The sequence below is a fragment of the Oncorhynchus mykiss genome, chromosome 31, assembly GCF_013265735.2.
Source record: "Oncorhynchus mykiss isolate Arlee chromosome 31, USDA_OmykA_1.1, whole genome shotgun sequence".
Classification (NCBI taxonomy): Eukaryota; Metazoa; Chordata; class Actinopteri; order Salmoniformes; family Salmonidae; genus Oncorhynchus; species Oncorhynchus mykiss.
Genome location: NC_050571.1, coordinates 33,740,879 through 33,766,375, shown reverse-complemented (window position 1 = coordinate 33,766,375; position 25,497 = coordinate 33,740,879). Strand labels below are relative to the sequence as shown.

General features: G+C 43.8%; 1 protein-coding gene across 4 annotated transcripts; it reads right to left on the bottom strand.

The window, feature by feature from the left end:
* Positions 1–917: 917 nt before the first annotated feature.
* LOC110505066 (choline transporter-like protein 1) lies at positions 918–25,365 on the bottom strand. Of its 4 annotated transcripts, XM_021584019.2 has the most exons (16): positions 25,148–25,362; positions 23,356–23,445; positions 22,065–22,207; positions 15,643–15,779; positions 14,480–14,573; positions 13,817–13,986; positions 12,888–12,977; positions 12,524–12,681; positions 11,930–12,116; positions 11,505–11,673; positions 9,256–9,412; positions 8,411–8,494; positions 8,155–8,292; positions 7,282–7,518; positions 5,135–5,236; positions 918–3,919 (listed from the first exon to the last, which is right to left on the bottom strand). In XM_021584019.2, exons 1-16 carry the CDS (start codon positions 25,262–25,264, stop codon positions 3,896–3,898), a joined length of 2,097 nt encoding a protein of 698 aa, XP_021439694.2. In that variant the 5' UTR covers positions 25,265–25,362; the 3' UTR covers positions 918–3,895. The 4 variants fall into 4 exon arrangements, with proteins under 4 accessions (XP_021439694.2, XP_036826310.1, XP_036826311.1 ...); XM_036970415.1 differs by having other exon boundaries at positions 918–5,236; positions 25,148–25,365; XM_036970416.1 differs by lacking the exon at positions 25,148–25,362 and adding an exon at positions 24,185–25,136 and having other exon boundaries at positions 918–5,236.
* Positions 25,366–25,497: the final 132 nt, after the last annotated feature.

The window sequence follows — 25,497 nt, the reverse complement described above, 5'->3', positions numbered from 1 at the left end:
CATTGGCAGTAGAATGGCCTTACTGAAGAGCTCAGTGATGTTCTACATGGCACCGTCATAAGATGCCACCTTTCCAACAAGTCAGTTCGTCAAATTTCTGCCCCGGGTCAACCGTAAGTGCAACACTCACTACCGGAGTTCCAAACTGCCCCTGGAAGCAACGTCCGCACAATAACTGTTTGTCGGGATCTTCATGAAATTACTTTCCATAGCCGAGCAGCCGCACACAAGCCTAAGATCACCATGTGCAATGCCCAGCATCAGCTGGAGTGATGCAAGGCTCGCCACCAGACAACACATTCTCTAGTGATAAATCAGGCTTCACCATCTGGCAGTCCGATGGATGCCAGGAGAAAACGACATGCCCAAATACATAGTGTCAACTGTAAAGTTTGGTGGAGGAATAATGGCCTAGGGCTCTTTTTCATGAGTCGGGCTAGGCCCCTTAGTTCCAGTGAAGGGAAATCTTAACTCTACAGCATTAACATTGACATTCTAGATGATTCTGTGCTTCCAACTTTGTGGAAACAGTTTGGGGGAAGGCCTTTTCCTGTTTCAGCGCCCTCGTGCACAAAGCGAGGTCCATACAGAAATGTTTGTCAAGATCGGTGTGGAAGAACTAGACTGGCCTGCACAGAGCCCGGACCTCAACCCCATCGAACACCTTTGGGATGAATTGGAATACCGACTGCGAGCCATGCCGACCTCACTAATGTTCGTGGCTGAATGGAAGCAAGTCTCCGCAGCAATGTTTCAACATCTAGTGTAAAAGCTTTCCTAGAAGAGTAGAGGCTGTTATAGCAGCATATTAATTAATGCCCATGATTTTGGAATGAGATGTTCGATGAGCAGTTGTCCACATACGACATGGCCAAAAGTATATGTGTACAGTACAATTAAAGACAGTGAACGACAAGTGTACATTTTCCAATTTATTACCTTTATCTTTAACAAATATACATAAATAATAAATATAAAAATCAAACATTGTCCAATGTTAAACAACCTTACCGCAGAGAAGTAGCTAAAAGCTAGTGTTACCAGACAATTAAACTGATGTTGCCTATTCATAACAGTATCTGTTTCTAGGAATTGTCCATTCCCGTGTGACAAGAATAGACGCGCAGTTTGTTTCCAAGAACGAAGAAGAGGTTGACTCATCTCGAAAAACAGTGGCTTTGTTGCTGAGTAAAGCTATTGTTCTATCAGTAAAGTCAGTGTTAAGTCACGTGGATCTAATGCCGTAATATTCACACCCAACATATTGATGGCCCGCTCTAAAAAGGGAGCGAGAATAAAACCGGGACGGAAAACATGCAGGATGTTTATGGTCCATCGTTTTGAGTAGCTACTGGCTTTAACAATACTGGCTCTTCCATGTAGTAGGGCTTTCTGGCGCGCGGCAATAGAAGCTGACAAATCAAGCATCGCGTCTCCGCTGTTGGCGGAGCAGCTTGCTTTACAAGCGAATAAAAATGTTTGAAAGAAAAATAAACCAGAACAGAAAATTAACACACCATCAGTGTTCCCCCATTTTGCACAACAACGTCTCTGTCCAAGTTGTCAGTGTTTGAGTTTCCTATTGTGTGTGTCGACTGGTCGAGTTTGGCAAACAGAACAGCGTGGGTTATGACTGGTAGTGCCCGATGTAATGTGTCCCTAGGGCATAAGCTTTGTCTTCTATAATGGACACATACCCAGATAATTGCAGAGTTATCAGTAGTATGCCCTGTGTCATAAGTGGATTCATTGATTGCACTAGGCATCTTTTAGGGCAAGTTTGCTCACTTGGGAAAGTTCTGTCCTCTGAAAAAGCTCTAAATTGTACTGACTGACCAAGCTAGACATTTAACTATTTTAACAGATATCTTAAATTGATCTGTGTTGAAATGAATACCACCTTAGTGGTATTCAATTCTTAACATGCTTTGCGCATTAGATTTCTGTGGCAGGGACAATTCGGTTTGACCTTTACATGCATGCTCTTAATATTTCCTGGGCAAATCCTAGTGTATACCCGGAGAAAAGCTTACCAAAAGACTTTAGTTTTCCTATCTTGAAACATTGTTTTTGTGAAGGACGGCTGGCGCTTGTTCGCTCACACGAGGCTGAAAATGAAAGGTTGTGTGAACAGTCACCTCTCCTTTCAACAACATTGAAAATATCCACCAGGATCACTTAATTTCAGAATACTATTCAGTCTTGTCAACACATTAAACTCCCATTACAAAATAACAGCATACATCATAATGTGCAATTCATATCATTCTGAACTCCTTCACATAAACAAAAAAGGGAGCATTTTCTGACTTATATCAATCAAAAGGGGGGGACAGTTGTTCTTCAGTCGTGTCGATGGATTCAGTGCTCTGGGTATCAAATACACAAATCTACTGCAAAAAGAAGAGGGGACTTTAAGGCTTACAGCACTTCTACCCCCATTATACACTTATGGGAGTCACATTACTAACCAATAACATAGTGGGCGCAGCCTATGGAACCGGTTAAGGCAAAGTGCGAGTTTGTGTCCCCCTCACCTTTGTGTCCCCCTATCACAGAGATGCTATCGCTATGCCAGGACCGTTTGTCTTGAAAAACTGTAGTGCAAGTAGGAAGACATTTTTGTAGTGGTAAATACTGACGATGTTGCGTTATTGCTTGAGGGCTACAAAGTCTGAGTTTGCTTTCTACTGAGACTTCCCACAACAGTGGAAGAGGACTCCAATTAGGTCAAAATGTCCATCGATCCAAATAAAGACTGACTGGTTTGATGAATAAACCAAGTGAATCAAAAGACTAGGGCACAATTGGTTGAGTTCTAAGAAAAGCAACAGACTTTGCAGCCTTCTGGATTGTTCTCTGTTAATGTCAAGTCCAATTCAAAGAAATGAACCCTTAGTACCAAGTAGGTACACTAGTGAAGTGTAGCATAGCCAGATCAGGGCCAAACATAAGGACAATTCAGAGTATGCTATTCTGTTCTTCTGAAATAGACTACATTTTCTTTGTATCATGTTTATTTAGACCTGTAGGCTATATTAAATAGATTTATATATATTTGTAAATGTTGATGTTCCAAAGGACTGCATCAGTGGCTTGTAGGCTATGCATGGAAGCCAGGAGATGCTAAACATGTTCATGTTAATTAACGGTCAATTACCATGAGACCAGCTGACAAAATTTCATGACCGCCGCAGCCCTAGTCCCAACACCTAGAAACTTCTCATGGTCCCTTGTATATCTAAGAAGAAGTGTCTAGGTATAAGGGGGATACACTTCCAATCGGCAGTAACTTTTGTCTCCAAGTCCCTCCAGACCATGGGAACTAGAAGTAGTCTTCCCCCTGCTGTTACACACAGTTGTATGATCGCATCCTCTGTTTCTGTACATCCCAAAAATGTAAGAAAAATAAATCAATCACAGCCAGCCTTGGGGGGGGGGGGGGGGGGGGACTTTCAGAAGTATGCTGCAATCTGGTAAAAATACACCTACTTTCAAAACAAAAACTCTTATGGCGCACAATTCAAATGCAAACGTGAGTCTAACGTACTTAAGTTTCAGTGGTTGATTAAAAACACACATCTAAGTGCTATATCATTGCATGACAAATGTCCAACCCAAAGTGTTTCAATACATTTTAGTACTGTGTTCGACTAGATGGCAATCATTTTTTAGTCTTATAAAAAAGGACATCACTACGAAAAATGCATCAGCCTTTTAAAATATGCAGGGCTTCAATATAAAGTGCTTCATTACATAGTGTTTTTGTTTGTTTTTACAGTTTCTTATTAAAATATTGTATTCCCTGGAGTGAAACCATAGTAAACATGTTACACATTGGTAAAAATAAACATTTTGGAATGTCTTTTTAAAAAGTTCCATTAGTTGATTTTGGTCAAGCTGAACTTGTTCCTGGAGCCTGGAAAGCAAAGTTATTCAAGTGTTATTACTCCATTCACAGTATCGCATGCAGTCTTTAAAAAAATATGGAATGGGTGAAAAAAAGGGTTAGATCCATTTCCCAATTTTTTTTTTTTTTTTAAATGGACAAGTTACAGAAAATGGACACCATGCAGTGGAATGGTGAGGGGGTAAGGGGGTCCATCTTGTGCCCTGAAGGCTGGACATTCAGAGGAGGGCGGAGGGAAACACCTGTGTATCCTTGTGTAAAAGCTGAATTGCTGCTGTTATCAACGCTGATTGTGCATTATGACAAATACACATAGCTTATTACTTTAAACTATTGGGGGAGATACTACCTCTATAACTACCAAATTACAATATTAATTTGACCCATAATGCTATCTGAGTGTATCTAGGAGATAAGAAAAGGCCAAATCTACAAGTAAACAGAGTTGGCAACTTCAGTAGCTCCTAACAGCTGTCTAAATAATTCCGGCAGGAAATCCAGTAGCACGGTACATTAGACGGGAAATATGAGTCATACATCTATCTCCCCATCGGTCCCTTTTAGCATTGCAGAATAAAAACTGCCTTTGTTGTTGCTCACTGCTGTTTACTTTGGGGGGGGGCGGACTGTTCATTTCATATGGTTCCTTTGTGTTCATTTCCCCCCCATCTTTCTAAGCTGACAGCTGATTATCTGCACTACCAGACATGTCCTTCTCTACCAAAAAGCACCATGGTGATGAAAAGGCAACAACAAAAAACGAACAAAATGTACACTTCAGGTTCAAGATAGCCAGGAGATGACAGGCGAGAAAAAAAACGGAAAGGGATTGAATAGTTAGTAGAGATGAGGGTGAGGGGGATGCCGTGGTTGTGCATTAGATAGCATGCGTTAGCTAGCATGAGAAGAAGACCGTTTAGGTGGCTTCGGTTGTGGCTGAGGCACGACAGCGGGGGAGGGTTTCTGGAGCAGCGTGGCGAAGAGGAAGAGTGTGGAGGTGGGCAGGTAGACGAAGAAGAAGAGGACCATGTCCTCAGTCAGGCAGAGGATCAAGGGGACCACGGTACTTTGCTCCCCCAGGGCCCAGTCCACCAGCACCCCTGCTAGGAGGTAATACACATGGAACTCCTGCAGCTCCTCCCACTCTCCCCCGCCTCCATCCAAGCCCCAGCCCACCGCCTCAGTTTCTCCGCCCAAGTCGCCGCTCCCTCCGCTCTCACTCACCATGGGCTTCATCTCCATCCCCTCCACCGACACCACCTCAGTGGGCCGGCTTCGCCCTCGCTCTGCCACCCGCTCCAGCTTCCTGCTGTTTTCCACAAACTCCTGCAGGGGGGAATGGAAAGTAATGTCACATACCATGTGCTGAAACACACCCGTGTCGGTTAATTTACCATAGGAATGCATTTCCTACATCATTAAACCACAGAATCCTTGGTACTTCAGTTTCAAAGCAAAAAACCTATATTCCTAATGAGTGCCACATAAGTTGCGTATTGCAGCTTATATCATCCTAAACCTAACATTTCTAACTGGGCTATTCTGATCTATCTATCTATCTATCTGCTCAAAAAAATAAAGGGAACACTTAAACAACACAATGTAACTCCAAGTCAATCACACTTCTGTGAAATCAAACTGTCCACTTAGGAAGCAACACTGATTGACAATAAATTTCACATGTCGTTGTACAAATGGAATAGACAACAGGGGGAAATTATAGGCAATTAGCAAGACACCCCCAATAAAGGAGTGGTTCTGCAGGTGGTGACCAGACCACTTCTCAGTTCCGATGCTTCCTGGCTGATGTTTTGGTCACTTTTGAATGCTGGCGGTGCTTTCACTCTAGTGGTAGCATGAGACGGAGTCTACAACCCACACAAGTGGCTCAGGTAGTGCAGCTCATCCAGGATGGCACATCAAAGCGCCACTGGCGCCCTGTGCGCTTCACAGATGAAAGCAGGTTCACACTGAGCACATGTGACAGACGTGACAGTCTGGAGACGCCGTGGAGAACGTTCTGCTGCCTGCAACATCCTCCAGCATGACCGGTTTGGCGGTGGGTCAGTCATGGTGTTGGGTGGCATTTCTTTGGGGGTGCCGCACAGCCCTCCATGTGCTCGCCAGAGGTAGCCGGACTGCCATTAGGTACCGAGATGAGATCCTCAGACCACTTGTGAGACCATATGCTGGTGCGGTTGGCCCTGGGTTCCTCCGAATGCAAGACAATGCTAGACCTCATGTGGCTGGAGTGTGTCAGCAGTTCCTGCAAGAGGAAGGCATGCTATGGCCTGGCCCGCCCGTTCCCCAGACCTGAATTTAATTGAGCACATCTGGGACATCATGTCTCGCTCCATCCACCAACGCCACGTTGCACCGCAGACTGTCCAGAAGTTGGCGGGTGCTTTAGTCCAGGTCTGGGAGGAGATCCCTCAGGAGACCATCCGCCACCTCATCAGGAGCATGCCCAGGCGTTGTAGGGAGGTCATGCAGGCACATGGAGGCCACACACACTACTGAGCCTCATTTTGACTTGTTTTAAGGACATTACATCAAAGTTGGATCAGCCTGTAGTGTGGTTTTCCACTTTAATTTTGAGTGTGAATCCAAATCCAGACCTCCATGGGTTGATAAAAATTATCAATGGAAATCAAATTTGTGATTTTGTTGTCAGCACACTCAACTATATATAGAAAAAAGTATTTAATTCATTCAGATCTAGGATGTGTTATTTTAGTGTTCCCTTTATTTTTTTGAGCATTAATATTATATATATATAAAATGAATATATTAGAGCTACTGCCAAGTCCCAAACAAAGAATATTTTCAATTTCCTTTCAGCTTCTACATTTTTAAACATCCATCCAGAGAACTCCAGTCAAGAAGGCTCCCTTCTGATTTCTCCCACTACCTCTCATTAAATGTTCAAGGTTGTGTGCTACATGAAACAAGCCACTTTGCATATTTTGTGAGTTTCTTTCCCCCCTGATATGCCTGACAAGTGTGCTGACAGCTCTCCCAAAAGAAGAGCATAAGGTTACGGGAAAAAAATAATTTCAATGCCACATTTTGAATACATGTTCATCCCTGGATGATTTTGAGTTGTAGGATAAATGGAGCATCCAAAGATGCATGTAGTGAGGGGGAAGATACAAAGATAAAAAACAGTGTGTTCAACAACTCAAATGAACAGTAGGACTCCACAACACTATAAACAATTTTTTTGCATTGATAAACCTGACATGGACCAAAAATGGTTGAATACCGTTCTACTGTCCTGAGAATTGCTCAATAAACAAAACCACACTCCTACATACATGTGCAAATAGATAAAAAAATAATAAAAAATCCCACATCTTCGCGTAGCTTACCATCAGGGCTTTGTCCATGTAGAACTCTCTGCCCGGTGTGCCGTCATTGTATTTGGTGTCGATGGCGAAGCAGAGGAAGAGCACATCCACCACGATCTCGAACATGGACAGGAAGCAGTGGGCCACCAGGAAGGCAAAGAGGCAGACGATGATGAGGGGGAGGACCCACTCTGCGTAGTCCCGCTGGTAGTTAAGCAGCAGTACGCCGGCAAACGCTGTGGACGTCACGATCAGGATCTGACCGCACACACACACATATGCAATATGCATCAGTGACATGATAATGACGACTGACTGCATTAGTTACATCCTGCATTAATACAAAAGTCAACCCCATTTTAATTCTTGAAACAGCTTCATTCTTAAATAGCCCATTGTAAAGGGGGACTCCCGAGTGGCACAGCGGTCTAAGGCACTGCATCGTAGTGGCGTCACTACAGACCCAGGTTCATTCCCAGGCTGTGTCACAATCGGGAGTCCCATAGGGCGGCGCACAATTGACCCAGCATCATCCGGGTTAGGGGAGAGTTTGGCTGGGGGGAGCTTTACTTGGCTCATTGCACTCTAGCAACTCCTTGTGGAGGGCCAGGTGCGTGCAGGCTGACCTCGGTCGTCAGTTGAACGCGTTTCCTCCGACACATTGGTGCGGCTGGCTTCAGGGTTAAGTGGGCGGGTGTTAAGCACGATTTGGCAGGTCAGGTTTCAGAGGACGCATGACTCGACCTTTGCCAAGTGCAAGGTCCTCAAACCCGTTGGGGAGTTGTAGCGATGAGACAAGACCGAAAATGGGGGTAAAAAACAAAATTCCATTGTAAGTATAGGGATGAATGTCCACTACTCTGAATCCCTCCATTATCCCAGCAGCCCCCTCACCTTGCCAAGGAAAAGGACAAAGTCTCCAACAGCGTTGATGGCCGCAACCCTTAGAGCGTTCTCCACCAGGATCACAAAGGCGTCGCGCGCCGACGTACAGAAACTGGTACTGTTGATGGCTGTCGCCGCGTACGCATTCTACACACACAGAGAGAGAGAGACTACAGTCACTACAGCGAACAAGCTGGATACAACACATCTCTTCATCCATCATTATTTACAATGATCAAATTAGGGGGAAAGAAAGAGTGCCTACCTGATTCAAATAGTTGAGGCACTTCTCCAAACACCATAAGCAGCAGATACAAGTCTTCAACATGCAGCGAGCACATGCATTTTCCTGTGTGAGAGAGAGGTATCCGAGGTGCACTACTTTAAAAAAAAATAGATAAATACATTTGAAAAATGTTCCCCGCAGAGCTCCAAATCTTGGTTGTCTTACATCTCAACGCCAAACCAAAAGAGAAGCAGACAAGACCCAAAGTCAGATTGCCGTGCCGAACTTGCAGCTCTCTTTCAGAGCATCACTCAGGTAAAGTTACCTCCCCTCTCAGAGCTCTAATGTTAATTTATCCCTTCCATTCAGTGTGCTGCAGGGTGTCTCTCCATTGATCAAGTCAATGAACAACACTTGGGGCGTAACAACAAACAGCAGGCTAAGGACAAGACACTAGCTTACGTCACCCACCAAGGAGAATAAAGCAAAATACCTAGTCATTGTGTCTCATTTATGATCCAAACCAACAACCCTAAAAATCACCAGCACCGTACCAAACCCAAACAGCTCTCTGAACCTAAAATACAGTTTAACTCTGCATAGAACTTTACAATAAACATTTTCCCTCTATTTTCTTCTGTAAACTGTCCTAAACGGATCAACCGAAGATAGGCTTCATAAGTCATTATAGCCGATGCCATGTCACAACTGCAATTTCGACTGCAATTTCAATCTATTGTTGACAAGCCAAAAAGCTAGCCTTGATTAGCTTGCCCATCACTCAGGACAGCATTTTATTATTCTCCATACAATCAAATGAGAGAGACAGAAAGACAGAGGGAGATGGAAGAGAGAGAAAGAAGAGCATAAACTGTGTGCGTTACCTTGCCCTTGAGCTGGTTGTGGACGTACATGAGGAAGAGGCGTGGGATCTTGACCAGGGTGATAATGAAGGAGCCCTTGGCCACAGTGCCCAGGTGGTACCTCATCAGCCTCAACGATGACGACAGGATGGGCGTCACCGGCAGCTTGTTCTTGTCCCTGAAATGGGGGGGGGGGGGGGGGGGGGGTAGAGGGAGAGAGAATACCATAAACCACCCGTCACCACTGACTTCTCCGAGGCCTTTGACAAAAAAACACCAACCCGTGGCCATTGGACTGGGTGTCAGACCTGCCCCCTCACAGCGTGGTTCTGCCGTTTTGTGACCGGACGCAAACAGGTACACTACCGAGACAGCCTGTCAGACTGGCAGGAGCTGACGGAATGGGCCCTTATCTTCCTTGCGGTCATTGACTGTGCGTCCCTGGGTCATCGACAGTAGGTGGAAATATGTTGCCGATCTAAAATCTGGTCCACACGTGCACAACAGGTTACCTCAGCACACCACAGCAGGACCTGAACAAATTCGACACGTCATTCAAGCAGAACGTCACTGAACCCTGCCAAGTGCAAGGTCCTATCAGTGTCCTTCACAAGAAATCCACCTGTCCCATGCCCTCTCCGGATCGAGGGCCAGAAGCTCAGTGTGTGATAGCGTGAACATTTTACAGGGGAACAGTACAGAAGGTCTTACAATGGGGCGAGCAGGTTGCTACTATTATGAGAAAACGTTGTTTTCTCCTTCAACGCCTTAAGGTTCCATGTGCCACAGGAAGATCTGGTGAGCATTTAAACAGGCTACATGCGCCACATCCTGGAGTATGCTGACCCTGCTTGGCACAGCTCACTGATCCAAGCCCACTCTGATGACCTGGAGTCATTCAGCAGATGCTCTTATCCAAAGAGACTTACATTCAGCAGCTACTCTTCCTGGGGTGTGCATAAGACGTACAAATACATGACAAGTACAGAACAGTTATAGACAAGAACAAAATATATTACATTAAATTAAAAATAGGAGCTATACACAAAACATTAAGACCACCTGCTCATTCCATGACAGACGGAGCAGGTGAAAGCTACGATCCCTTATTGCATTGTCGGAACTAGAAGCACAAGCATTTCGCTACACTCGCATTAACATCTGCTAACCATGTGTATGTGACAAATAAAATTTGATTTGATGACACTTCAAATCAGTGTAGATGAAAAATGTAAGTGCCTTTGAACGGGAAACGGTCGGTGCCGAGCGCAATTGTTTGTGTCAGAACTGTAACACTGCTGGGGTTCACGCTCAACAGTGTCCCGTGCGTTTCAAGAATGGTCCACCACCCAAAGAACATCCATCCAACTTGACAACTGTTGGAAGCATTGGAGTCCACATGAGCCAGTATCCCTGTTAAACGCTTTCGACACCTTGTGGAGTCCATGCCCCAACAAATTGAGGCTGTTCTGAGGGCAAAAGGGGAAGGCACTACTGCCTTCCCCTTTTCTGTAATTAGTTACAAAACAATAGAAATGCAATTGAGTATTGCTGTTGTTTGTCTGGCATCCAATAGTCCATTATCAACTCTGTTGACCATGACAGCATTTTGCAGAGAAAAATTGGTTGAGGTACAGTATACTATTTAGGCTCGGAATGACGTGGCCCATTGTTTACCTGGCAACGACCACAAGAGCATTTCAAAGAGTGGTCAGTCAAAGTGAGCTCATATGAATATAATCTCCCTGCCCACTCAGCCTGTTCTTTCAGGCTTTCTGATAGCTAGAGAAATGAAAGGGTACAATTTCTTCAATTCTGAGCATTTTAATAGTGTTAAAATATGATGTTTGGTCATTCTATTTTTACTTTGACTGGGCAGGACCTTTAAGAATGCACGACATTGACTTTTTTTACCCTTATTTTTTTATTGCTCTTATCCATTAATATTTTGTATGCTCATGAATTTCAGTTTGTATTAACTACTAGGAGTGTGAGAAAAACAATCTTCAAAAAATAAATTAAGATAAATTAAATGAAGCGACAGTGAAAGGGGGGGCAGAGAGGAGTTTAAATTGGCATTCCTGTTATTCTCTCTAATTTCAATATCTCTGTGATAAAATAAAAAAAATTGAGGTATTTATGGGTTAAGCAAATTTTTGTGACAAGCGGACAATAAAATCAAATATTGTTACTAAGCATGATTATAGCCGATATCCTATCAAATAAACATACATTTGTACATAAATCATGAAAACATTTCTGAACCAGACCTTGTGAAGTAGTACGTGACCACAGCCCCAGCTACAGTCATCTGCTGGCAGGCCAGGATGAACTCACTGATCCAGATGAGGCCCACAGCGTGGTACCACGTCATGTACTGCAGAGGCCCAGTCAGCCGGAACTCTGTCAGACCAGTCTCCTCGTTCTGGACCGGATTCCCTGAGGGGGACATGTCAGACTCAGTCTAGTGGTCGGGACTAGTTTGGAAAAGTTCCTCAATAAGGCCAACCCAGGGAAACTGAACCATACTAGTGCAGTGTCCTGTTGGAATGAATCACTTACCTATGTAAAGAGGTTTTCCCTCTCTCCTGTTTTCATTCCCCTTCCCTCTCCTATTTATACCTCCCTTTTTCACTTCAAGCACATTCAAAAGAGGACCAATGCCCCTTTCCCCGTCCCGGACACCCTCCCTCACCGGTGGTCCCGAGGAAGAGCAGCACCAGACTCCAGTAGAACCAGAAGAGGAGCAGGGCCAGGAAGGTGCAGAAGGGCTGCAGGGTGAGCAGCGGCAGGTGGATGAACACCTTGCCGGCCACGTGGAACAGGGCGATGGTCAGCGCCACGCGCTTCCTCATGAACAGCATCAGCAGGAGAAGGATCACCTGAAGAGAGTGAATCAGAGGATGAGACAACAGAAGAGAGGAAGGGGATAATCAAGCAGACTATCAGAGGTAGAAAGAGAGGGAGAGAGATAAGGAGGGAAAAGGATGCAAGTGAATGAAGAGAAAAGAGCAAGGTGGGACATGGGAAGACAAGAGACCGGAAGACAAAGGATGAGAGAGCTAAAACAAATGGAATACAACCAAGAGGAGAGAGAGAGAGAGAAAGGAAGGTGAGAGTCAACAAGGAGAAGGAAGAAAAAATAATAAAATAAAAAAAGTGGGCAGTGCCAGGAGTTTGAGATTAAAGCAGCACTAGACATTCATCCCAAAATGTCCCAACACTCCACCCACAACGTACAACACATGGTTGCCCACAGTTTCCCTTTCACCCCAAACACTGTACTCACTGTGAATACGGTGGCAGCGATGGCATACACCAGCAGCACCTGGGCATTGTCCCTGGACATCTCAGCTTCCTCCTTAGCATCTTCAGTCTCTTTAGATAGGGTCTTGTTGACAGTTAACCGGTAGTCTATGTACATCCACCACAGGATGCTTGTGCCCGCTACAGAAAAACAGACTGCTTTTAAGCTGCTGCATCATTGACAGATTGAACAGCTAGCTGCACACTGCTAAATGCAAAGAGGAACAGCCAAGAATTATCCTAGAATGACTGTTAATTGCAAAACTATGTCATTGTTTTCAGTTCTCCTTGATTGATCAAAACCCTGGCCAGGAAGTAAGCCCAGGAGAGACAGGAAGTGAGCTCACCCAGAGAGCCCAGGACTACCGTGGCAGTGAAGATCCAGACCAGCACAGCAGAGATGTAGCGGATGATCACCATCAGGATCATGGAGAGCACTGCAGCACAACACAGGAAAAACAGCACTTAAACTAACCTTTAAGAAGACAGATCTAGTATCAGCTAACCCCGCCCTCGGCCTCAACCCTATCCCCCCCCCCAAAAAAAACAACAATCAAAACGGATCATGAATAAGCACTTAGGAGTTCCCCAAGTAAGGATCAGCTAACAATATTCAAATCAGTCTCCTTCATTGGAAGGATACAAAAAAAATACAAAAAAAAAAAACTGGCCTTGAATCGACATATAGGCGAACTTTGTCCAACCCTAACCCACATGTACTCTGAAGGTGTCAGCTTCAACTCCCAAATGGACAAGTTCATGGCTCCCATGGCATGCCGTTTACCTTCAAGCATTCTTCCTCTCATTCCAAAGAGGGCCTACAGTCTCAAGGGAGAATCAAAAATGTGATGACATTGCTGTATTTTCCGCCCAGCGCTGTGTTTCTCCACCGTCCATGTCTGACCTACAGTAACTGCCTGTGTACTGACGCATCATACCGATATGGAGGAATCAGCAGAACGCACTAGAGCAGGACAGATGGTTCCTATGCAGGCCTATTCTTACTGGCTCACATTAGGGAAGGCTCAAAGACTAGTGGGCCCCAAAAATACAATGAAGAGTCAGGTTATTCACTCTCACTGGGTTCAGAGACGGAGGCCCTGTCCAGAAACAACCCGTATCCCCTTGCCCTGGCTCTCCATCTGAAATAATTGGATAGGAATGGCAGTAGCTCAACCTTAACCCCGATTGGTGGAGATGTCACCATATCACTTATACCTATCCAGCCTCCCCTGAGATACTGCTGACAACAAACGCCTGCAGATGAGGTCATCACCTAGTGCCAGCAGGCAGAGGCCCACGATGATCACCTTGCTGGCCATCACACCAGCGATCAGCCTGTGCAGCACGCTGTTGTCACTCACAAACGTCACCACAGCCTCAGCAAACTTGGCATAGCAGGAGATGTCCACCGGCGTGCAGCGGTTAAACACCGGGAGAGATTTGCTGTGGGATAGAGCGAAGTAGAGGTCAAATGTCACATGACCTGGGAGTTTCTCTAAAACAATCTCTGATCTATATGACTGGTTAAGTGAAAGTCCTTTAATGGGTCTGAATGAGAAGAGGAACGGAAGCGGTCTAAGACTATTGAAATAAGTGATAGGGGAAAATAACCAATCAGTTAAATAAAATCTATTGATACTTTGAATCCAAGTATTGATGTAGTTTTTTGTTCCGCTAGGTAGCGTTAGCTAGCACTAGTGATCTGTACCTGCATCAAAACTCGGGTATTTTTCATCCTATTGCTTGTTCTCCACCTTTTTAATTAGTGAGTACTTATTTCCATGACTGATCAAAACTCATTTTCTTATGCTCTCTCATCTCTCTGTAGCAGACATATAGTGAACAATATGCTTGGAACATTACATCTCAGTACATATAGAATAGTGAAAAATCACATTACACATTGAAATGCACCCCTAATGTTAAGTCTTCTTACCTTGGTGGAACTGGAAGTTTGGGACATTTGTCAAACCTCTCTGGAAGGCTGGGATATTTGTGGCCGGCTAGCTCGTAGGAGCACAGCTCCGACCCTGAGTGAAAGGGAGACAAATATTATTTTGAAGTGCAGCCATAAAAACACACCAAGCAACACAAGGATCATTAAATGAAATTCAGTCTCCCCAAAAGTGATCAAAGTTATTGCACAATATCGTGTCTAGACCAAAATATCCTGATCCAGATTCCATCATTTCCCCTTTATGCAACTGAGCAGGTTATGCATAATGACGGATGAAATCGCATTTCCTCAATCTCATTAACGGTGTTATGCTCACCGCCCCGGGAATTCAGAAACAGCCAGTCGAATCAGAACACAAGACCCCTTCAGACAGCAAAGTTACATATACCCAGTCCAGTCTATCATGGGGGCATACATGGAGTGTGTGTGTCACGATAAGTATATACAGTACTGGCAGTAGACACACAAGCCTAGCTGAAGGACAGGCTAGGATGGCACTAACAATAGAACCCATTCAGCAACGGGTGGAATTGTCCTTATTGGTGCCTTTGTTAATCTAGTTCTCTCTCCACATGTGCCAAGGTGCCCCCACTGTGCCAGACCGTGTGTGTGTGAATGAAAGGACAGTATTAAGGGGTCGATGGCACACAGGGTCACGGGCATGTCACCGTTTGTGGAAAGTGTTTGTCGTTCCATAGGATGGCAGTGAGTCACTGTCAATGACGTGATGGATGGCTGTAGTAATGATGACCTAGTAGCCTTCTGTTGATTGGGGAAGAGAAACACCAGCTCCTCATACCACTCTTTCCTAATGGGACAGTCTTGAGTTGATTGTATGCCTTCTCATTAAAGATTTGTGGTGCTAAAAAAACATATGGGATGTGTGAGATTGTGATGACTAAAATAAATTCCATTCGTATCAAATCATGACATGCCCGCTACCGACAAGCAGATTTTCAAAATCAATACCTTGCATGTGTTGGGTTCCACAGCATGACCAATAGAGTTACTGAGAGGAATAGAGAATCAGTGAATGGTTCAATATGCTGTCAGTCTTTATGCTTTTGTGTGGTTTTGACGGCAGAAAAACGTACCGCTGACAGTGTTCACTCCGTTTCACTCGGGGCCCCCACTTTACTCACCGTTGTGCACGGCAAACCGCTTGAGGTCCTGGTACGTCTTCAGCTCTTCATCAGGACACACAGACACACACAGGGCCATGGACTTGATCTTCCTCTGCACTATGTCAATGTTACACGGGTCCAGAAAGAACACGTATCTACAGACAACAAAAAAAAAACAAAGATGTTCTTTATCAACACCTACATAAGGAATGAGTAACAAGGGATGTGAGAATATCAGCAATTTGTTTATCTGATCTTTATCAATAAAATCCACTTCCCTCATCACCGACGTGAGGAATGAGTCACGAGAAAGAAGGGAATGTGAAAATGTGGGCGTGGGAACGTGATATTGAGAGAGGAAAACAAAAGCCACAAAATGACCTGAAAGTCCTGAAGCCTACACCTCCCCTCAATGTCCTGTTCGTTTTGGGGACAAAGCAAGGCACAATGCCTCCACAATACCTTATTCACCGAGAAATGATAAAAAATGGCACGAGACAAGAGAGCCATTGGCTGCTGATGCTGTTGGAACTGGTCCATGGGACTTGGCAAGTGGAACAGAGAGAGAAAGGAACAAGGACATTTTTATAAGAGAATCCTTCACTGTAGTCCATCTGTCTGGTGCTTTTATACACTACGCGGTGGGCACCTCACCTGCCCACACACACACACACACACACACACACACTTGCAGGAGCAATTGTCCTGGGTGTTGCACACAAAAGCTGAAAATGAACAAAATATACATAGACAAACATTACAATGCTGGGAGAATGAAGTCAGTAGTGTCTACATTGGTGAAGCCCAGTCTATGTCTAGGCCAGTGTAATTACACTGGTCCAGAAAAATGTCTCGGTCAGGCTAAAGTGAACGTAGTCCAAATGAACTGTTCTGGTGATTCATAAGCTGGCTCAGTGGTTTGCACTGCACGCATGCTGGTTGAAAAGAAGATCGATATGAAAATCAAGTCATACTGGATTGATTAGAATATTCGAGGGCAGTTTGACTTTGTCTGAGGTCAGTTCTTCCTAACAGCTAAGGTTAGGATCGGACATGGATCAACTGATCCTGGATCATCAACCAGCAGCCATGGCCAGAAGAATAGGCCTACAGCATTGTACTGTTTACGTTTGGCCCCTGCCTTGTGAATGAGGAGCTGCTTAACAGTATTAGCCAAATAAACCCTGACCAGTAATCCCTTAAGCTCTGACTTTGTTGTCACTAATGATCGCATTATGTGACACTAGCCTATACCTCGCACAGGTAGGTCATGTAAAAGGTTGCTGAGGGCAGGACTGAATACAGCACTGAACACAACCTCAACTGGGCCTACATTTAACCACCCCACCAATGATGCTAGACTTTTTTTTTTTCGCCCACAGAATGGCAGAAACTGGCAGACAAACCATGTCTGACTACCACCAAGAAAGTAATACTTTATAGACCAATGCTGTGTTATTTTGTCTAATGACATGAAGAGAAGATCTACCAACAGATTATGAAGTGAGGAGGGGAAGCACAGAGCACGACCGAGAGAGAGAGAGAGATAGAAACAGGACTGACAGCTGTGTAGTCCTTAATTGAATCCCATGATAGCTGCATTCTCAGCGGAGTTCGGCATCAGGTGGTTGCGCTTGAGGCGAGTGCCGTCATTCAAAACTCACACCCTCAGGGCCTCCCGGGTGGCGCAGTGGTTAAGGGCGTTGTACTGCAGCGCCAGCTGTGCCATCAGAGTCCCTGGGTTCGCGCCCAGGCTCTGTCGTAACCGGCCGCGACCGGGAGGTCCGTGGGGCAACGCACAATTGGCCTAGCGTCGCCCGGGTTAGGGAGGGCTTGGTTGGTAGGGGTGTCCTTGTCTCATCGCGCACCAGCGACGCCTGTGGCGGGCTGGGCGCAGTATACGCTAACCAAGGTGGCCAGGTGCACGGCGTTTCCTCTGGCGCGTTGGTGCGGCTGGCTTCCGGGTTGGATGTGCGCTGTGTTAAGAAGCAGTGCGGCTTGGTTGGGTTGTGTATCGGAGGACGCATGACTTTCAACCGTCGACTCTCCCGAGCCCGTACGGGAGTTGTAGCGATGAGACAAGATAGTAGCTACTACAACAATTGGATACCACGAAATTGGGGAGAAAAGGGGGTTAAATTAAATTTAAAAAAAACACACCCTCTGCGTCCGATAGGGCAAGTGTGTGTGTGTATATGACTTGTCTCCTGGTTATCAACCTTATCAAATCCCAAACTGACAAAATAGCCTTCTAATGAAACTTTTACACACACACATGCTGGGGCCAGCATTAATCCAGTGATCTCAGTCTACAGCGCCTGTCCATGTGTATGCACCCATCCTGGTATTCCTGTTCGAACCGGAAAATGCTATTTAAAAGCATGTAATACCAACTAAATAAATCTGACATGAAAAATATGGACTGGAATCTAAGTTTGTTGTATTAGTCACAATTGAATCAACTCAAAGTCAAAAGTCACCACACCATTTCCAAAAGTCACCACACCATTTCGTTGATGTAGCGCCGTGATAACCCGATTATTGTGGTGGTGAACAGGGAGCAGATTCTCAGCTAAACAAACAGAGAAAGAAACAGGCCTAGTAGCAGAGATTCAGTACCAAATCCCTGCAAATCTGACTAGCTAATCCCATGCACTCGCTTTTGTTACTGTAACATCATGGAACAATATTGAAAATGTATATTGCTTCGAGTGTGTGTCGACATAACGCACCATCCGCTTTTGTTAACAGTGAGAAGTTTATATGCCTCTACCAGTGCCACAAAGCTGCAGTACCTTCAGAAAGTATTCACACCCCTGTACTTTAGCCACAATTTGTGGGATAAAAATGGATTTGTCATTTTTTTTGGGGGGGGGGGGGGTCAACAATCAAGACAAAAATACTCTGTCAAAGTGGAAGAAAAATTTGAACATTTGTAGAATAATTGTATAATATACTAATACATCTTGATTAGATAAGCCAGAGTAAATACATGTTAGAATCACCTTTGGCAGCGATTACAGCTGTCAGTCTTTCTGGGTAAATATCGAAGGGCTTTCCACACCTGGATTGTACATTTGTCCATTATGGTTTTTCAAAATTCTTCAAGCGCTGTTAAATTGATTGTTGATCATTGCTAGGCAACCATTTTCATGTCTTGCCATAGATTTCTTTTGTAAATTTAAAGACAAAACTGTAACTCTGCCACAAAGGAACATTCACGGTCTTCTTGATAAGCAATTCCAGTGTAGATTTGCCTTGTGTTTTAGGTTATTGTCCTGCTGAAAGGTGAATTCATCTCCCAGTGTCTGGTGGAAAGCAGACAAACAGGTTTTCCTCTAGGATTTTGCCTGTGCTTAGCTCCATTCTGTTTATTTATTATTTGTTTTTCATTGAAGAAAAAAACTATCCAGTCCTTAACAATGACAAGCATACCCATAGCATGATGCAGCCACCACTATACTTCAAAATATGGAGAGTGGTACTCAGTAATGTGTTTTCCCCAAACATAATGCTTTGCATCTTAATTGCTTTGCCACATTTTTTTGCAGCAGTACCTTGTTGCAAACAGGATGCATGTTTTGGAATATTTTTATTCTGTATAGGCTTTCTACTTTTCACTGTCAATTAGGTTAGTATTGTGGAGTAACTACAATGTTGTTGATCCATTCTCAGTTCTATCACTAAATTAATCTTCACCATTGTCAAAGGGGCACCAGGTAGCCTAATGGTTATAGAGTTAGACTAGTAAACAAAAGGTTGCAAGATCAAATCCCCGAGCTGACAAGGTAGAAATCTGTCGTTCCGCCCCTGAACAAGGCAGTTAACACACTGTTCCTTGGCCGTCATTGAAAATAAGAATTTGTTCTTAACTGACTTGCCTAGTTAAATAAAGGTAAAATGTAAAAATTAAATGTCTGCTTTTTTTTTTTTACCCATCAGCCAATAGGTGCTCTTCTTTGCGAGGCATTGGAAAACCTCCCTGGTCTTTGTGGTTGAATCACTGTTTGAAATTCTCTGCTCGACTGAGGGACCTTACAGATAATTGTATGTGGGGTACAGAGATGAGATAGTCATTCAAAATTCATGTTAAACACTATTGCACACAGTGAGTCCATGGAACCTGTGACTTGTTAAACATATTTTTACTCCTGAACTTTACGCTTGCCATACTAAAAGGGATCGAATAATTAGACTCATGACATTTCAGCTCTTCATTTTTTATTAATTTGTAAAAAAAATAATATGTAAAACTGAATTCTACTTTGACATTATGGGGTATTGTGTGTAGGCCAGTGACCAACAAAATCTACACCTAATCAATTTTAAAATCAGGCTATAACAATAAAATGTGGAAAAGTCAATGGGTGTGAATACTTTCTGAAGGCACTATAGTTTGGAGATTTGTGAATGTGAAATTGACCTTTTCTTCAGTAACTGCGTTGAGATGTCGCTTGTAGCCTACGCATGATAGTCAGCAATCCAATTCATAGAAGTTACACAACTAAGTGATGTTTTATAATGGAGACTTTACATTAAGTAGGCTAAATATGGTAGGCTGCTTGCATTGTGAAGACTGGTCTAATATATGAATGAAGCCAGAGAGTTGATATGTCCAATTCATGCAGCTTGTCACACCTGCTTATCTTGTATTTTTGCATAAGTGCGGCATACATTTTTATGTTACTGGTCCACGAGTCTCGTCATTATTTTTCCTCGAGAATTGGGAAGGAGCTTGGACGGGATGTCCCAGGATACCGGTCACCTGTATTCAACCCTGGTGTGAGTGTCAGTCACATCAATAAGCCAACCTTGTCAAGGTGCTTTGATGAAGCATATCATTGTTGGCTAATGTGGTGATAATGGACCGGGGGAGCTAACCAGTGAGCCTGAAAAGGGTCATCAAGGGAAAAAGGATGTTGAATTTCTAAATAGTTCAGCCAATAAAGCCGCTATACATTTTTAAGGGCCTGTCAATACACACACACTCACAGACTATTACCCAGGACTAGAGGTTTGAGGATGATTTCAAACTGGGCAAATGAGTGACTATCAAACTGGCATGCTAGTCACAGGGGTATCAAGCAACACAATAGCCATGAACAACAAAGGGTCCAATATCCCTATAGCTATTAATTTCAAAATGGCCTTGCCCACAGGCATGTTTTTACACAACCCTACCACAAGGATCAAGAGCACACTACAAGTGAAATCAGCTTACTCATTGTTGATACAACTCTCCACTTTAAAATGGAACCGAAGACAGTTCAGCACACAAATTAACTGTGTGGGTGTTGTGCTCAAGTCAGCCAGTTTGTGGTTGTTCCAAAGGAAGAGGGAGCAGTGTCGTCGTCATCACCCCCCACCCTGCAAACTGCCACTGCTGCTGAAAAAAACCTCCTTGGGGAAAACACTGGTGAGACCGCGCCAAGTGTTGCGGAGACAAGGCGGTGTTGGCACCAGCCGACAGCAGATACAGAGCCGTAAACAACGATGTATGGAAAGAAAGCGAAAGGGAGAGAGAGATACAAATAAACAGAAATTGAGCAAAAGAGAGCGAGAAAGAAAAACAGATAGAGAGACAGACTCCCAGCCAATGATATCTGAAAGTGTTGGGTGACAGGGTCCTCCTTGTGTCAGCCAGAACCCTCTCCTGAAACGTCTTCCTCCGGTCACTTACTAACAGTCACAAACTGATACCAAGCCAATTTCGTTATCCACACCCTATGATTACGTCTGTAAACATTGGCAGCGCCGCATCTGCATTTAGAATCTTTTAAGAACATTAAACAACGCATAACGTCCATAGACACATTAACATGGGTGTTCAATAGGAACTAGCATCATGCTTTCAAATGATGAACAATTCCATCTTCCATTCTTTCATCAGTCTATCCGAACGTTAAGGGGAAAAACATAAAGCCAAGCGATTTCAAAGCCATTAATATCTCTTCAGTGGCACAACCAAAATAAATAAATGACCCTCTGCTGATGACTCACAGGTCTGTACTACTAGCCAAGCACTGAGCACACAGTCAGTCCAAAGGGGGGATGTAATCAGCCTGCCATGCAGATGAAGTGGGCTGAAATACCTGTGTTCCCAAAGGATGGCGTGTGCAGTAAGTACATACAGTTCAGCGTGACAGAACGTCCTAATGCCTCTGCATATTTATTCAAGGTTTTATTTATGCTAGATTCCAATATGCCAGTGGTAAAATCATTTAATTTTGACATTTCTATTGAACCAATGAGCAACGGGGCAAAGCCATTTCTTAACATTTCTCAATAATGGCCTAATTCACCCTAACATTTGAATTTGTAAACAGAGTGGTGGGTTTTGAAAAGGCACTGTCACTGAGCTAAAAGAGTGAAAGTTGGGCGAGAAAAAGATAGGAGAGAGTGGAGTAAGATTGAAAGATGGCCGAGAAAGTAAGACTCACTTTTTGTCCGTCTGATCCAGTCCACTCAGTCTGACCCCTTCAATCCGCTCATTGCGCTGGCCGCAGGTGTTCCCGTAGCTGTCATATCCGAAGATCAGGCGGGCTGCGCCCCCTGTGGCAATGGTGAACCCAAAGATACTCCCCTGAAAGAAGCATTAAATGCTGCAAATTCAATACACTGTGTGTGCGTGACAGTGGAGTATGATTGTGTAAAAATGGATTGTTGACAGCTATAAAATGTAATGTACCATCCTGACTGTCTAACTGCGAAGCTTACGGATAGTTTAATGAAAAGCATTAACAGCCAAATCCTGCTGACCAAGCAGCTTGAAGTGACCGGTGTTTTTTAAAGTACACAGATTAAAATCACATAAATTGAATTCTAATTCATTTGTCCATCTGTTACAACAGCTATTCTTATTCTACTCTCCAAACTCCCAGACAACACACCAGACATTTTGGGAGAGGCACAGGGTCATCTGCCGTGCAGTGCCAGTGTCCCTGGAACTATTTAGGGTGTATTAGGTGTCTTGCTTGAAAGACAAAACAGTAGGCAATGGAAACCATCTAAAATAAATACCTACTTTTCCCTCCTTCGCCAGGACCGGGATTTTAAACAGCCAATTTCCAGCTAACTGGCTACTGGTAGCTAAAGCTACTCAGATGCAAAAAGCTTGAGTGGAAACATGGGCCATAACCTTGTTTTTTGTGTGTGTGTGTGTTTTACAACATCATTCTTCAAGTCACTCTTTACTCAGTTGTAGATTCAAACAAAAAGTTATATTCACTCTAAGTATAGGCTAGTAGGCACATGCCGTAGGAAATATAAAATATACTGATATTCCTAAATAACAGGCTTACATCGATGAAAACCCCTACTGTATGTAACAAGAAACACGTCATTCCATGTCTGTAATAGATGGTGCTGCATGATGTTAGCGTGAGTTTACAACATAAGAACAGTGAAAATGACTGGTAAATTGATCTATTCAGATGGGTTTGTTTGTTTCATAAATTTGAGCCATATGTTACCCATTCTCAAAAGTCAAAGTACTCTTCAATTTTACACTTCAGCAGGTGTTAATTGTCTGCATGCTTGTAGCAACCTGACACAGGTGACACTTGTCAGGCAATCAATCAGCTGGACATTTAAAAAAAGAGTGTCATGACAAGTTAAACTACTTTTGTTTGTGAGCCTTGTATTTATTGTGTTTTAACCTATATACATGTATGTTTTTAACAATGCTCTTTGTTTGCAACTGTCAAATGAATCGGCATACTGGCTACTTACCATTCCGACACAGAAAACAGTAAATAAAAGGAACCACGGCAAATCCGTGCAACTTCGATCCTCCAAGGGTTTCCATTCTCTCTTTGTCCTCTGGAAAACAAAATACCAACACATCGGCAGAGCCACATTAGCAAATAGTCTATAGACGTCTTTGTCAATTCAAATCGTGACAATGTAGGCAACACAAATATTATTTCACATATGCCACAAAAAAAAATGTCCCTCAATGGAACGCGCCCCGTCTAGCAGTCACCGTGAATGTCATTAGGCCAAGTTCTGACTTCCTTTGTCCCCCGCAATTTCACTTTGACATCTAATTTTCGTAGATAAAGGCTATTTGTGGCCGACTGTAAAGAAACGTTACACTTTGCGTTGAAAACAAACATTTAACCATACTCTCTCCTTCATTGTCGAGGCGCCGTTCAATAGCTTCAAATCTCGCACATTGCGAGAGGTGAGGTTTGTTTACAAGGCTAACGGTGCTCACGAGCTATTTATGGTATGCAAAACTGCTTTCAAACGGTAGCTTGTGCGAAATGTCGGTGGTAAATGCACTAGAAAACTATAAGACAAATTATTGTCCCATTATAATGGAAGCTACAGCCTATAGCCTAATATTTAATTTTCGGTTTCGATAATAATAGGGATTACACTAGCCTTCCCCGATGAACATAGCCTAGGCTTCTTATCTAATCTGACTGGGGTGGTGAGAATGGTCATTGGATGACAGCGGTCGCAACAATGTAGCCTAATCTCTGTTCCATTATGTTCAATTTGCAACATTAAAATAAATAATGCAACATAGGGGTGGGGGAAATCGGTATCTTACCTCTGTGCTACCGCAGCATCCCATTGCAGGACAGGGTTCGATTTTCGAATAGCTCAACGCTACAGCACAATAAAAACAATAACCCAAACTTGCAGGGAGTTAACGGTATTATGTTTACCCTGCATTAATTGCGTAGCGCCGATTTAAACGACCTGTAGATTAGAAAGGCGACACAAATGGTATGTTCCATCCGAAATGCATACTAATATCGGTCTCCTTCTTCCAGGTATAAGGGATTAATACTTTAGGATTTATCGCACCACACTTCCTGGGGGATTGTGCAGGTGCAGCCGGAAAAGGAATGTAGAGTCCATTCATCTCATTGCGCCTGCGCATTTGGCACCCGACTAGATAACAGGAGGATGGCGGGACGTTGGGCGGAGCGCGCAATTTCCAAACGCGCCACTTTTGTCGTTGTATTACCCGCCTTCTGTCCATCCACTGTGACCACACATGATGACGCACTGGTACATAACAGGCAATAAGACATGATGAAAACTGGAGATGTTGTGGGCCTAAAAAGACATGATGCACATATTACAATTGTAAATGGTTGTAGAATAACTAAGTGGGCATGTTCCAATAAAAAAATGTTGTGTCACAATTATCAAATTAAAATGAACACAGTGGAATAACAATTGCTGCTCATCTAATTCCAAATTGGCTACAGTGAACAGTAGCCTAATAAACCCATAGCATGCACATGAGTCTAATACATTTATGCGTTTTTATCAGCCAAGAGATGATGCTCTAAACTGCCTAAACTACTTGATCAATATTCTATCAACTGCCCTTTTCGTTTTTGAAAGAGTCATTTGTTGACAAACTCATAATCATAATTAAATGAGTACAGTAGACATACCTATCTAATGTCTTTCAATCTGAAAAAATAACCACAAATCACTTTTCCCAAAACGTTTCCTCAAAAGTTCCCCACAAAGATATATTAACGCTTTTCCTCACTCTCATACGGTATCCAGGACTTATCTGCATGCTGTAGTCTGTCCCCAAATACGGGTTATCCACCTTTTTCCTGGGCCTCCCTTGCTGAGACCCGCTTGTTGGTCTTCTCTGTTCCATCTTCTAGGCTGTGTACAGCAATGGCAGGGAGATGGCAGTCTGAGGGCAAAAAAAGGGGGCCTTTGTTCCATTGTTTTCTGTTGTACCAGGGAGAGAGTGAGTAGTGTGTGAGTGTGGGTGGGTGCGCGAGCGCGTATGCGCGTGCACGTGGTGTTTTTATTTGTAAGGCTGTAATGAGTGAGTGTGCATTATCAGCCTGTGGCACCCCTTTCTCAAATGTAGGGAGTGTAGAG

What these genes read in the sequence shown, in the direction of transcription:
- LOC110505066 (XM_036970415.1), bottom strand. Translation starts at nt 25,264, where the DNA reads ATGGAACAGAGAAGACCAACAAGCGGGTCTCAGCAAGGGAGGCCCAGG. An exon ending in GTCCTGGATACCGTATGAGA is followed by an intron (nt 23,446 to 25,147) that starts GTGAGGAAAAGC and finishes TTTGTTTTCCAG; the next exon opens with AGGACAAAGAGAGAATGGAA. An exon ending in CTGGATCAGACGGACAAAAA is followed by an intron (nt 15,780 to 22,064) that starts GTGAGTCTTACT and finishes TGTTGTCTGTAG; the next exon opens with ATACGTGTTCTTTCTGGACC.